We start from the raw sequence: 15,243 nt of genomic DNA, 5'->3' as shown, positions 1-15,243 counted from the left end.
CTCATAGTTACATGTGTCTATTTTACCAAAACCAAGTATTTTTACACATGTTGTACATTAGACTTTAACTGTTCCATAATTTATCAGTTTTGGTTGTTTTATTTGGTTTCTGTTTTTCTAAACAGCAGTTTGACCGTTGAGTCGTTTTTCTTAGCTTTTCTCCTTGGGCAAGAAGGACATTTTTCCCCTCTCTACTACATTGCCTAGAATTCATAGATATTCTAGTTAATGTAAGTAATTCAATGAAGAAGAATGAAAGGAAGGATAAACACTGTAGTTAACAATGACTAATAATGTTCACCCTGAAGAAGAAGCTACTGGCCTAGCCAATGTAAGCCCCATGGAAACAGTACTGAAAATTGGGGTATCATTTTCCCACAGCTACCTGGTGGCTCTAGCCAAGGGAGTGGCCAAGTATAGAGTGGAGTGGGATATGCTGAGATCAGAAACTAGAGAAGTGTTTTAACACAGCAAAAAGAGCATATAGAATATAGAAACAGCATGTTTTAATAGAATTGAGTGCGACTTTTAAGTGAGTCAGGACTCGGTGCATAATCTCAGTTTACTACTTAAAAAGCTGTATGGCATTGGCATTTGTCAAGGAAATTAATCTATTCAATCCCTCACCACTTCATTTATTAAAATGGAAATTGCTGCCTCTCAAGATTATTGTATGAATTAGAGATACGACATACATAGTAGCAGTAGTATCCCAGTGAATAGGAACTATAAGAATAAAATTATTAGATTGTAGTTGGTGGGCAGATGACTAGCAGAGTTTACATAATGTTGGATTTTTCTTACCAACTCTGTTTAAAGTCTCAGGGGGAACAGCTGTACTCATAGGCTTGTCCCTTATTTCAGAATAGCACAAAGCCATTTTTAGCCCAACCTGGTCCCAGGCCTGCACTGAGTCTGGAGCTGAGAAAGAGCACCATGAGTTCTGAAAGGAAAATTGAAAACATAACTGGAAATAGAAAACATAGTGCTCTCTGTTATCCCTGCACACAGTTCTCTAGCAACCATGACACTACCCCGGGCTCCTTGTTATAGATCCCTGTTGTTGAAGGCAGACTCCCTTCTGCTTAGGCAGTCAATACCCTTTAAAAAACAAAATCCCATTTAAAATTTTAAAATCTAAAACCAAAATATTCACATACCTTTTTGTGTAAACTCAAATTATTTTACTGTTACACTAATTTAGCTGTGGAAGTTTTCCTTGCTTGTGGCACTCTTCTAGTTAGAGCTACCTGTAAAATAAAAGTGGGTCCTATGCCCTTTTTTATGTAGTTTCATATTAAGCTATTCACATCCTCTATGTTAAAGAGGCATCTTGGTTTTTGTCTTTTTGCCTGTATCTGTGGTGTATTGACCAACTGTGCTCTTCATAATTTTTCAGAGTAGTACAAAAGTTGTCTTGGTTTACTTAGGTTGGTATAAATCACCGCTTTCTTTCCAGAAGAACCTGTTTGTGTGGTGAATACTCTACCAAAATATTCTTTAAGGGAAAATAAAGTAGAACAAAAAATCTGAAAAATAATAGAAATTTCCCCAAAATTATTAAACCAAAATAATAGAAATTTTCAAGAAAATTTGAATCATTGCACAGAAACCTCTTGATGAAAATATTCATGTCTAAATTAATTAAATTCTACTTGAATAATTAATTCCACTTTTTTTTTTTAAGGCAAGAGCCCAGGGAAAGGAATAAAATTTAAATGACCTTACCGTTAGAGAGGCTTTTCTAGTCTGTAACTAGTTATTTTTTATTATTATTATTTGTTTACCCTCCCCTAAGAATTCTTTTGGGTAATATTATGATTTTAAGCAATAGTCATTACCATACATCATAAATAAGCACAGATTTCTTGAAATTCTGTCTTCGAGGCTTATTGTAGAAGGTGAAGTATATTATCTTTAATTTTAAAGGTATACTCAAAAATTACATTTTCTATCATAGCCTCTAAATTCTCTAAAGATAATTATATTTAGACTTCAGTTAGGTTTCCTTTCAAGTTGATTTAATGAGCAAACAAAAATGTTCTCTACCATTTGTTATTATCTCAGAAAGGAAACTAACATTTGTCAGTACTGGCTGTGTACCAGATAACATACATGTCTCAGACTTTCACCTCTAAAGTCTAGGTTTTGTGTACTCCTTGTTGCTTCTTTATCTAAATCACCCACTGAAATCAACAAATCAGAAACGAGTCTTTCTCAGTAAATCTAGAGAGATTTGGGAAATTAGAATATAATTGGAATTGTGGCGATCTAAGATAATATAAAGTAGAAGAGTGGTGAGAATAAGGAGCTAAGAAAACAAATGGTTTCTGGGACTTCTTTCTCTTCCAAAAAGTGTACTTGCCAATAGATTATACTTTTTTCTCCAATGTTAACAATATTTAAAGAAAATCAGAGCATGACAACCTGACAAGTAGAATTTCCATTGGCACTGTTTTATTTCTTGAGCTAACAGTGCTAAGGCTTTCACTGCCTGACAGACAAAATTGGGAAGGAAAAGAGTTGGATCAAGAGATTTATTTGATCTGTTCCTCACCTGTTTGTCCATTTAATAAATGACCTTAATGAGTTTGTAAAATCTTCTCTTTAATAGAAAAATGTAAACGTGATATTTAACTGGCTCTTGCTTACAAAAGTTAAACAGATTATAGAAGAATAGTAGGGCTCAGGCTGCTTAGCATAAAATATCAAGTGATCTAGAGGGAGATGCAAGAATGATGGTATTGCTGCTGCAAATAATTGTGGGGGACACTTGTGAGTATTGCATAGTAAATCTATATCTTCTGTGTGCATTCATTTAAGGGGAGGCTTCCTCCGGATGAAGCTTTGGCAACACACCTGATAGTTGCATTCATTTTCATATGCTCATTCATTGAATGATTAATTAGCATGTGTTACCTCTGGTACATAACAAGCTATTCAATTTAAAAATGTTAAAATGGCAGGGAATGGTGCATACCAGTTAAAATCCTTTGAACTGGATTGTGTTGTATAAAGTATATGTGTAGGAAGACTTCATTGGAATTCAGCATGCATCTAAGGGAGCACACATCAGCCTGAAGTCAGTTAGAACAAAGGGAGGCAAGAGGGAATGTTAAAGAAGAGCTGTCCTTTTTCTGAATGCGTCTGCTCATATATTGGGCTTTTGCTCTCTCTGTTTTTCTGTTCTGCCCAGTACTTGTGATTGTTCTCCCACCTTTTGTTTATTTTGGGTTCCCTTATTCTCCTACTCTCCATTTTTATCTTCTTTTTTTTGTTCCCCATTTCCTCATCTCCCCACCCCATCATTCTCCAGTAACACATTAAAACAAAAGAATTGGCTAAATAACTATGTAGTGATACAGTAAAATCTTAGCTATGTCCCAGAACTAGAATGAGTTGTAGTTGGCCATATCTTCTAGATAACCAAGCTTGAGTTCTGTAGACACTAAAATGTTTTTAGTTAGAATAATCATTTGGTGCTATGTGACCTACATTTTTTAAAACGACTAAAATTTGGAGTACATTTTCCTCCTATCTTTGCTTATTTTTCAAGTTTGCTATAATAGATATTTATTTTATATAATTAAATAAACTTTGAAATAATAAAGCCATTTGTGTGAAAATCTTTCCAAAATACATTTCACATTTCTGTTGTTTTCTTCCCTTTTTAAATATAGGGTAAGTAAACATAATGTTCTTGATATATTGCTATAATTAGTATCACTATCAATCATAGTGCTATTCTGGAAAATACAGTGATGACCTTATTAGTTATAGGGCACTTTGCCCCACACAGAAATTCCTTTTGAGTTCTTAATAAGTTTGTTTTTTGTATTTTTCTTTCTTCCCCTTTGCTGTCAGGTGGTCATTTGACACTTCTTTTCAGTTATTTTGGTCTGTGAACCTAGATAATAAAGAATGAATCATTTATTCATCTGTCCAAGAAATATGCAGTGCCAAAACTGAGTAAGAAATGCCTCCTGCCTTCAAAGAGTTAAGACTAGTGAATGAGAGAGAAAGTTGTATGCAAATAGCTATAAATACTGCCCTGGCTGGGTAGCTCAGTTGGTTAGAGCATCCCAGTAAGGCCAAGGTTGCAGGCTCAGTCCCTGGTCAGGGCACAAACAAGAATCAACCAAAGAATGCATAAATGGGTGGAACAGCAAATCGATGTCTCCCCCCCCCCCCCCAAAATCAATAAATAAAAATTAAAAAAACACACAAATAGCCATTAATACCATGTGGTGGGAATTTTAAGGAGGAAACAGTTAATTCTAAAAGTATCTACAACTTCACAGGGGAGTTGGCATTTGACTGAAGAATCAAAAGTTCCATATAATTTTGAACAGTTGTATGGGTGGACATGTAGGAGAGATTTTTTTTAATGGTAAAACAGTATCAGATTACAAAAGAGCATTGTATTTTGTTCTAAGGAGTTCAAATGTATTACATAGGCAACTAGGAACCACTAATGGTTTTATGAAGAAGTAAAGTGGAAAAGATCTGTATTTTACAGGACTTAGGAGACAGCAAGATACTATCCTAGTACTTCAGATGAGTGATGAAATTCAGGTCTCAAGTTGTAGCCAGTGTGTCAAAGGGAGAGGAGAGATTGGAGAGAGAGAGAATCTGACAGTTGATTGGAGATAGCAGGAGAAGAACCAGGAGGGATCAAAGCTGACCCAGCCTGAATGCCTACCAATTTTTCTTTCCATAATTGTTATGCCCAGAAAAAGGTGGAGCACATTTTGGAGGAAAGATAATTAGTTCTGTTTGGAGAGGTCTAGTAGGCAGTTGGAAGCTGAAGTCTGGAGCTTCAGAGGACAGGGCAAGATGTGTAGTCTCTGGGAAGTTATTCCACCCTTAAATATTTGGGAATAGACAAGATTACAGAAGAGATCATTAGAAAGAACATCTTTTTAAAAAGATAATAATTGAAGGGGCTTTGGGGGGCACCCTTTTGAAAGAACAGTAGGACACATGTTACCACTCAGATAAGTTAACATTATTATCTCAGTGGGTTCATAGTAAAGTAGATGGGCATCTACAAATAAAGGGTAGCTTAAGAGACACAGATATAATTCATCAAATTATAAGTGGAGCATTCACCCTTATTTCTGTACAAACAATATCAACAAAGCTGATCGGGGTTGATCAAATTAAATTTGTGTGTAAAACAAAAGTAGTCTATAGACGATATGCTAAGGCTCTGTCCTATTTTGTCTAGTTTTCTACCATGCCCTGAATAGGTAATCTTGCCAGATAACTATTTTCATAGAGAAAAGTTGTTTCTTATTATAATGAGAAATATTAATTGTCTGAAGTTATTAAAGGACTCTGACTGCAGCTTTATTTCTCCTATTGTTAAATTTGTTTGAGTGATTTAAATAAGCATTTTAACCCCAATTTACATTAGCATACTCTTTTGAATTGATAGTAAAATTTGGAAAACACTTTAAAGGTGTTACCAAACAGCATGTTCATTTTGTTAGATACATCTGCCTATCGATATGTATACAACTTGATCTATTTATAGTAAAAAGATAAAGATATACCCCATGGGAGGGTATATAGTAAGATTTTGGGTTTAGGGTTTTGTTTGTGTGCATATCTTTATTTTCTGATTGCTTTTATTAATACAAAGATTTATTTTTCATTTGAAAAAAAAGGTAAGAACCATGAGGCCTAGAGTTTGAGTAACTTGTATAAACTGGCATACCTAATTAGTAATGGCCTTGAATGTTGTTCATTTGTGCCCCTGAGGGTTCTATTAATTGGTGGGTTGTTATAACTGGAATGGAAATGCTACCCAGTTCCCTGGAAACCACATGACCAGGTGCCCAGCAAGACTTCAGAAATGGCTGGCATTCTTCCTTTCACTTTCCATTCAGAGAATCATTGGCTCTCTGTAGTGGTCTAGTGATACAGACCACAAGCAGATATTTTCACTGTTAAGGAGAATGAGTACCCAACATAATTTTGTTGAGAGTAATTTAGCTTTTCCTCTTCAGACTGTGGCCTCCTTATATATTATCCACTAACTCCCCTGAGTCTAAGCTTCTGCTCTTTTGAGAGCAGCCCTGTGGAAACCCGCTGGCATGTGCTCATGCTCATGTAGAGTATATGAACCTTCTTGCCAGAATTGCTGACCTTCTAGCTCTATTACTGGCTTCGCTTAGCCCAAGTTTTATTTTTCTGCCTTTATATATGGTAAAACAAAGATAACTAGAGAGTTGTCAGTTTACCTTCTTTTCTTCCCTTTCTCATCCACTTTAGCATCTGTCTCTCTAATATTTCTCTCACCAAACCATTTGTACTCAAGATTTAGAGTCAAATTTATATTTAAAAAATAGCAATTAAAATATTTTTAATGGGAAGAACTTTTAAGCACATACTTGGTTTTCGACTGCTGGTTTCGTTTGGGCATCAGTTTCTCCTTCTCCTTTACAGTTGAAGTAGTGCAGTTGTTGCTGTCTTAATTGTCCATACTTCTCAGCATGCCTCTGGGAAAATCATCTTGGGTCTTCATCTAGAGGGACCCCAGGGTCATATTCACTCCCTGTCATTTTGCCCCAGTGTCCCACAAGCTGTCTGGTTGGCCTCTCAAATCAGCCCCTGTCCATTAATTCCTGCCGCCTCTGTGTTAGTTTGGGGCCTTACCTGGTCTAGTATTGTAAAAGTTGAACCAGCCACATTGCCTCCAACCCTGCCTCCTGGCAATGTATCCTTTCCATGTCCACCTGAATTCTTAGCACATTACCCTATTGCTCAGCAAATCCTTCCCTGATACAACCTCACAGCATTTCTTGAAACTAATGCAGAACACAAGTACAAAATGGAATGTTAAAGTTTCTTCGCAATTCAGTTGTTCAGAACTTGGAGCACATTTTCCCTGTGGAAACAGTAAGTGATAGATAGGTTTACAAGCTAGCTGAGACTTTCAGTTAAACCATCCATGATCACTGAAACCTACCAGTATAGTTAGCAGTGTTTCCACAGAAATAGCTTTGCAATTGTCCAATTGGTATGTCAAGATGGGGTATGGATATGTGTCTTCCATTAGATACAGAGATTTAATAAAGGAGGAAAGAACTAGTATTTATTAAGTGCTTATTACGAGTCAGCCTGTGTTTAGGCACTTTATATATTTTATTTTCAAGATATAATTGACATATAGTTGTGTAAGCTTAAGGCTTATGTGTTGATTTGATACATTATATTGAAATATGATTACCACCTTAGTGGTAACTAACACCTCTGTTACATCACATAATTATCATTATTTTTTATGGTTAGAACATTTAAGATCTTACCAACTTTTAAGTATATAATACAGTACTGTTGACTATAATCACTATGCTGTGTCTATTTTTGTGCCATTTACCATACTGTTTTAATTACTATAGCTTTCTAGTACAGTTTGAGATCAGGAAGTGTGATACCTCCAGCTTCCCCCCATCACTCAGGATTACTTTGGCTGTTTGGGGTCTTTTGTGGTTCCATACAAATTTTATGATTGTTTTTTCTATTTCTGTGAAAAATGCCATTGGAATTTAGGGATTGCATTGAATCAGAAAGGAGGAAGTAAAATTGTCATTATTTGTAGATGGTATGATCTCATATATAGAAAATCCTAAAGATTCAACCAAGAAAACTGTTGGAACTAATCAATGAATTCAGTAAAGTTGCAGGATATAAAATCAATATACAGAAATCATTTCCATTTCTATACATTAGCAACGAAATATCCCAAAAAGAAATAAAGAAAATCCCATTTACAATAGCACCAAAAACAATAAAATACTTAGGAATCAATTTAACCAAGGAAGTAAAAGATTTATACATTGAAAACTATAAGACTTTGATGAAAGAATTGGAAAAAATATAAACAATTGGAAAGATACCCTGTGTTTGTGGATTAGAAGAATTAATATTATTAAAGTGTTCATGCTACCCAAAGCCTTCTATAGATTTGTTACCAGAAAGGGGACCTGGCCCTTGGTGTATCTGCCTAGGGCCAGTTGGTAGTGTGTGGGTTCTTGATGTTGTACAGGAAAAATTCCACAACATGAGTCCAGATGACTATGAGGGAGCATTTATTAAAACTGAGGACATAAAATAAGAAAGGGCTTAGCATAGAAGAAGCAACAGGAGAGCCTAGGCTGGGCTGCCCTGGCTCTCTGGGAAGTCAGAGAAAAAGGGGCCTTAGGGTCAGGTTCAGGGGACTAGCCTGCGATGAGCTGCTGCCACTGCCCCTTGCAAGTGTCTTTGGGTCCCTTAGAGTTTAGGAGATACATGCCTGTGAGGGAAAAGAGAGGAAAAGGAATGGCGGGGAAGGGGGTTGCTCCCCAGAGGGAGAGCACTTGCTGAGTCCTTTGCCTAGAGGTTTTTACACTCTCTCTCCCCCCCTCCCTCTCCCTCCCTCTCTGTGTGTGTCTCTCTCTCTCTCCCTCTCTCTCTCTCTCTCTCTCTCTCTCTCTCTCAAGCAGGTCTCAAGGGAGAGTTTTAGCAGAATATTCATCGGTTTTCTAGGTGTGCTCCTCCATGGCCGTGGTCTTCACTGATTGGTCAATGTCAGGGCAGGGGGTTGTCAGTCATCACAGCTGGTCCTAGTGTCACCCACCTGGTTTTGCTTCTTTTCTGGGTCTGGAGCTGAAATAAAACTAACGCCTAGATATTACTTCTAGGGAGGTGGCCTGTATCTGCTGTGAAATGCTGTCAGTTTGTTCAGCTGTCTCAGTTTCTCTATTTCACTTTTCCTGGCTTACTGGCCTGTCTCAGATTCAATATAATTCCTATATGTTTTATCTTAATTCATTTTAATAATAGCTCTGTGAAACAGATGATTATTATACTCATTTAACAGATGCTTAGCAAATTAATAATGTAAATAATATCACAAGAGGAATCCTTACTTGATATGAGAATATTGGTTTTAAGCACTACTTTTCAATTTTAGTAATTTATATACTCCTCTTAATCGATTAAAAACTGCAGTCCTTGAGTAATAGTTATTATTATAATTTATTTAAATATGAACAAACAAAATTATATATATATATATTTAAATATATCTTTATTGATTTCAGAGAGAGGAAGGGAGAGGGAGAGAGATATGGAAACATCAGTGATGAGAGAGTCATTGATTGGCTGCAGCCCGCAAACCAGGCATGTGCCCTGACTGGGAACTCGAACCCCGATCTCCTGAATCCTAGGTTGACGCTCAACCCCTGAGCCAGGCACAAAGTTATATTTAACATTTAGCTATAAATCAAAACAATTTAAAAGTTAAGCACAAAAAAAGCCTATAAAACAAATAAAGTGCAAGTTAACATAATTTTAATGTGATAGATGATCTTTTGCTGACACCAAATTGTTACTTGCAATATGAGCATGGAGCTGCCTGCCACCCCACAGGTTTCTTGGCAGCTTTCATTACCATTGGCTTGCTTCTGCCACATTTCTTTCCAGGATGCTGAAAATCCAAGATTGGTACAGTATCTTGTATATTGCAAGCAATCCAAGATACACAGAAATGAAAATAGAGCCCTTCTTTCTAGGACTTACATAATTACAACACAACATGGTGTTGAGGAACCTGAGATGTTCACGTTACGGAAAGAGCAAGCGGCACCCAGAGGCTCAGGGTTCAGGAGGTTTATTTTATGCCAGCGGGCCCAGAGGAGTCCAAGTCCAAAGTCTGAGCCCAGAGCACAATCCTGCAAGGAGTTATATACTGTACATGCTTCCGCCTACGTTGCCTGCCATAGGAGGGTGGGGCTAACCTGTCTAGTTTGGTGCATGCGGGAAAGTGGCAGGGTGCAAGGAAGGGGAAGCCGCCTGGGGGCGGGGGGGGGCTGTCAGCCATTTTAGACCGAGTTTCCTCTTATCACTCCCCCCTTTGATGCCCCGGAGGCGGCGATCCTCAGAGGGCACCATTAAAGTCATCTAGTGGCTGATACCCTCGTTCGTAAAGCTAGGACCTTGGCTGTGGTTAAGCGGGAGACTGAATTTTCAATGAACCTCATTAGTAGGTTGAGGAGGCAAGGACCTATTGTGACAAGGAGGGCAATGGTGATGAGTGGCCCCATGAGGGGGGTAACCAGGAGGACAACCCCACCATCCCCTGCAATTTCTTGCTCCCTCTGTTGTTTGATTCTCTCCCTGAGTTCCTTTACTTTGGTAACTACTATTCCTGACTGATTTGTGAAGTAGCAGCATTCCTCTCCTAAGAAAATGTATGATGCCAGGGTGCAGTAAACAGTACAACTCTAGCAAGTAAAGTCCAGTCAGGAGGGACTGTTGCAGCAAATCCAAGTCCAAGGATCAGGCTGCAACTAGGAACCAGAGGTCTGTTCATCAGGTAGCTGTCCGCCTTAGCCGGATCTTGAGGGGGTCACCTGGGTCCAGGCTGGCTCTTCACTCGTCCGAGCACTCCTCCTCAGGAATGTCCTGGGCTTTCTTGACTCTGGAATGATGGACCCCCGGGGTGATACCTATAACTTTAAGAGCAGTGGGGGTAGTTAAAACTACAGTGTGGGGTCCTTTCCAACGTGGCCTGAGGGGTTCCTTTTTCCAGTCCTTGACCCTGACTAGGTCTCCAGCCTGGAATGGATGGACCAGGGTCCCTAGAGGGATGGGGGCCCTTTCAACTGTGTACTGCTGTAGTTCTGACAGGGTAGTTCCCAGGGCCTGGAGTTGTTCGGTCAGGCTCCGGTCCCCTACTTGATGTAGGTCTCCTGGGATGCTTCCTAAACTTTGGGGAGGCCTTCCATATACTAACTCAAAAGGGGAAAAACCTAACTTTCCAAGGGTGCAAAGGGTACTTAGTAGGGCCAAGGGCAGTAGGTCTACCCAGGAGAGTAGTTTCTTGGCTGTATTTGGCTAATGTTTCCTTAAGGGTACGGTTCATGCGCTCTACTTTCCCTGAGCTCTGAGGCCAATATGCCGTGTGGAGTTTCCATGATATGCTGAGGGCCTTCGACAGGGCCTAGATGATTTCAGCTACAAAGGCTGGTTCGTTGTCACTGTGGATGCTCAGCGGTAGGCTGAATCTAGAGATGACTTCCTGTAGGAGGGCCTTCGTGACTTCTCTGCTTCCTTCAGTCCCAGTTGGAAATGCTTTGGCCCATCCTGAGTATGTGCAAACTAAAACCAGGAGATACTTGTACCTGCGACTGGGCAGGACCTCCATGAAATCTTATCTCTAGGTCCTCAAAAGGGGCGTTTTCTGTTCTCTGGACTCTAGTAGAGGGCCAAGGCATGGAATGCACGTTGTTTCTGACACAGGTAGCTCACCATTCCCCTACTGCTTGGCACAGCACTGGCAGGTGGCTGATGTAATACTTTTTTTTCAGAAGGGCTTCTAGGGCAGTGTTTCCAAGATGAGTGAACTGATGGTACTCAGATACCAGGTGAGGCTCGAAGGTTACCGGGACTATGATGCGGCTATCCAGTAGTCGCCACCAGCCCTGCACTGTGAGGGTAGCCCCTTCTTCCTTGGCCCATTTAGTCTCCTCAGGGGTATACTTAGGTTGGTGGGAATCTTTTACTGGGGCGAGGACCGGAGTTGGGTCTGGATGGGGCGGTTCCTTCTGGGTGGCTGCTTTCACTGCCTCGTCAGCTAAGCGGTTTCCCTTCACAATGAGGTCAGTTCCTTTCTGGTGTCCTTTGCAGTGGAGAATGGCTACTTCCCTTGGGAGCCAAACAGCTTCTAGTAGTTTTAAGATTTCTGCTTTATTCCTTATAGTTTTTCCTGCTGTTGTGAGGAGGCCTCTTTCCCATGTATGTGGACTGTGGCAAATGCGTAGCAGGAGTCAGTGTAGATATTAACCCGCCTGCCCTTGCCAAGGGTTAGGGCCTGGATCAGAGCTCGCAGTTCAGCTCTCTGGGCAAGGCCTTTGCTTCTAAGATCTTTTCAGATGTGGTTACTGCATACCCGGCCTTGCAGATGCCTTCCCGGAGATAGCTGCTGCCATCACAAAACAGTGTTAGCTCCAGGCTTTGGATGACCTGATTCCTCAGGTCCAGGTGATTCGCATAGACCTCATCAGTTACCTCCACACAGTCATGATCCATTTTGCCTTCCTCTGTGGGGAGGAAGGTGGCCGGGTTTAATGTGCATACAGTCTCCAGGGTGATGTAGGGGTTCTCGCAGAGTAACCTCTGATATTGAGCTAGGCGGGAGTTTGAGAGGAACCGGTGCCCTTGGCTGTTCATGAGCAACACAACCGAGTGTGAGACCTTGATATTCAATTCCTGTCCGAGGGTGAGTTTGTCAGCTTCCCTGATGAGGAGGACGGTAGCTGCTAGGCACGGAGACAGGGTCTATCCAACACCTACTGAGTCGTTTCTGAGTCCAGATATGCAATGGGCCTTTGCCACGGTCCAACAGGCTGTGTGAGTGCCCCTAGAACTGTTTTGTCCTTTTTGTGGACAAACAGGTTGAATGCTTTCTCAGTGTCAGGCAATCCCAATGCAGGGGCTTGTCTGAGGGCTGATTTGATGCTCCGGAATACCTCCTCTGCTTCCTCTGTCCAACACAGAGGACTCCGATCAGGACCTGCTAAGGCAGCATAAAGGGATCTCGCTATTGCCGAGAAGCCAGGAATCCAGATCCGGCCAAACCCCCTAGCCCCTAGGAACTCTCAAAGGTGATTACCTTCTTTCTCTTGGGTCCCAGGGCCCGGCAGCCTTGTGAAAGGAGGAACCCGAGGTACTGGACTTGCCATTGGCAGATCTGAGCCTTCTTTCATGAGACGCGGTACTCAGCTTCTGACAGTAATTTGAGGAGGGCCTGTGTTCCTGCCATGCAATTTTCCTTGGTTTCACTGGCGAGGAGTAGGTCATCCACATACTAGATAAGGGTACATTGGACAGCCTTTCTCAGGTAAGCGGCTAGAGCCTTCCCGAACAGGGTGGGTGAGTTCTTAAAACCCTGTCGTAACTGGGTCCAGGTCAGGAAGACAGGTTACCTGGGGTGCGAGCTGAAGGCAGAAGAAGGCATCCTTTAGGTCTAGGCAGGTGAACCATGTGGTGGTGCCAGCTGAGGAGGGTGTATGGGTGTGGAACCACTGGATGCAAGGAGAGTTACTTTGTTGATGGCCTGGAGGACTTGCACTGGCCAGTATCTACCCCCGGGTTTCTTGACAGGCAGCAGGGGAATGTTCCAAGCTGACTGGCATTCGACCAGGATACCAGAGTCCCTGGGCTTTACTAGGTGGCCTCGGATACCCAAGGGTGCCTCTCGGGGATTGGATACTGCCTTTGCCTCTGCGGGTGAGCTCCGGGTGTTAGCTCAGCTACCACTGGGGCCTGGTTGAGGGCGAGTCCAGGAGGGTTATCTTCAGCCCAGATGAGAGGAAATTCTGCCCGGAACCCGGGGGGCCGGGGTTCACTCCATTCCAGAGTGCTGAACAGCCTCCACTCTTCCTCTCTTGGGGTGACGACCACCATAATGAGGGGTGTGGAGTCTTCACTACCAGAGTGTAGCTGCAGTGTGGTAGCCCCTTCTCGTCCAAAGGTGATCTGGTCCCCTAGCTTAGAGAGGAGGTCTCGGTGGAGGAGAGGGATGGGGCATTCAGGCATGTACAGGAACTCATGCCATACTTGATGGCCCCCGAGTTCACACAAGCGAGCTTGGCAGAAGGATTTCTGGATGGCCCTTTCCCCGGTGACTGCAAGTATTGTGGCTGTCCTCTTCCCTGGGGGGCCACAGGTGTAGTGACTACTGAGTGTAAAAGTCACATTTTGGCCCCCGACATTCATACATCATGGAGCGGCCAGGTTGAACTGTACCATCGTCATTCATCCTCTCGGGTTCTTGAGACTCTCTGACTGGCATCTGGAGGGCTCCTTGGCGTGGGCGAAGTCTCCCAGCCCATCCAGGTGTGGGAGGGCCTTCCCCTTGGGGTGGAGGTGAAATGACGGTAGTGGAGTGTTCTCTTCTGGGATAGGGGGGTAGCCCGATGGGAGGCTCATCTTCTTGTTCTCCCGCAAAAACTCGAGGGGTCTGTTTTCCTTCAGGCTGAGCAACGAAGACCTTAGCCTCTCCCTGCCTATTGGTGCAGAACCGGACCCAAGTGGGGAGAGTCTGTGCTATTTCTAACCAGGAATCTATATAAGGAAACTGGTCTGGGTGCCCGGGGTTTCCGGTGACAACTTGCCAGGCCCAGAGGATTCTGGGGACATCCAAGGTTCTCTCCACCCTGAAGGTGGTCCATTCAAGTTCCCACAAAGTGCAAAGAGTGACAGGAGTCATTTTGATGCCATAGTCCCTGGAAAAGCCCTTCTCAAAGTTTTTCAGCATACAGTCTAGGACAGTGGGCTTTCCCTGATGTCCTCCCATGTTCTCCTGTACGGTGTTGGATACCGACAAACGGTGGGGAGTCCCCCGAGGGACCTTTCAGATGCCCCTCGGTCCACTGCCTCTTGGAGACTTGGACCGGCCTTGACTAAGGTGCACTCTATAATCCCCAGACCTGGTCAGCCAAAGCTGAGTCACAGTTATGTTGTTACTGCCGACTACTACAGATACGGATTAGGGCCCACTCAGATCCTGTGGCTAGCACAGTGGGATCACAGACACATTCACTCTCACAGTCATCCTCACAGTCATTCAGAGGTTATTACATCCCCTGCCTGGTTAACCCTACCTGGAGACCACTAGAGGTCCTTGGGAGGTGATCAGGTCCCCCCTCCGCCCCTTTCAGCAGGCCTGACTCCATGGAGACCCCAGGGCCTTACCGTGTCCGATGTCCTGGTCTTGGTCCTATCCCGCCTCACCTCCTCAGTCTGGTGGGGACCGCGGTGCGGGCGAGTGGAGGCAGCCAGATCCGAGACTGCACATCAGGGCCGGGAGCCTTCTCCTCTGCGACTCCTCCTTGTCCACCGCCCTGCGCTCCCACCCAAACTAGTGGCTACAAGGGGCCAGCACGATTGGGCTTCCCGGGCAGGGAACCAAAATGTTGCGGAACTGGACCATGGAAAGACCAAGTGGCACTTAGAAGCTCGGGGTTCAGGAGGTTTATTTTACCCCGGCGGGCCCAGAGGAGTGCAGCTCCAAAGTCTGAGCCCCGAACACAATCGGGCAAGGAGTTATATATCCTCTGTGTTCACCTATGTCGCGGTAGGAGGGCGGGGCTCACCTATCTCATTTGGCAAGGGGTGGGAGAGGGTGGGGAGGTGAGGGGGTGGGGGAGGGGGAGAAAAGAGGGGGGAGGGGGGAGAGGGAGGAGGTGG

At 42.9% G+C, this 15,243-nt stretch overlaps 2 protein-coding genes across 7 annotated transcripts in view; one reads left to right on the top strand and one right to left on the bottom strand.

The window, feature by feature from the left end:
- Nucleotides 1-12,758, bottom strand: part of LOC107538052 (elongation factor 1-alpha 1-like) — a 34,054-nt gene extending 21,296 nt beyond the window's left edge. The window contains 4 exon segments of the mRNA XM_087818963.1: nt 11,302-11,796; nt 11,942-12,214; nt 12,346-12,565; nt 12,665-12,758. Of these exon segments, the coding sequence (XP_087675089.1) occupies nt 11,302-11,796; nt 11,942-12,214; nt 12,346-12,565; nt 12,665-12,758 (1,082 nt within the window).
- PEAK1 (pseudopodium enriched atypical kinase 1) overlaps nt 1-15,243 on the top strand; it is a 234,686-nt gene that overhangs the window by 95,904 nt on the left and 123,539 nt on the right. The window lies entirely within an intron of this gene.

This window comes from Miniopterus natalensis, chromosome 1 (genome assembly GCF_054644295.1).
Source record: "Miniopterus natalensis isolate mMinNat1 chromosome 1, mMinNat1.hap1, whole genome shotgun sequence".
Classification (NCBI taxonomy): domain Eukaryota; kingdom Metazoa; phylum Chordata; class Mammalia; order Chiroptera; family Miniopteridae; genus Miniopterus; species Miniopterus natalensis.
This window is presented reverse-complemented; position numbering and strand designations above follow the sequence as displayed.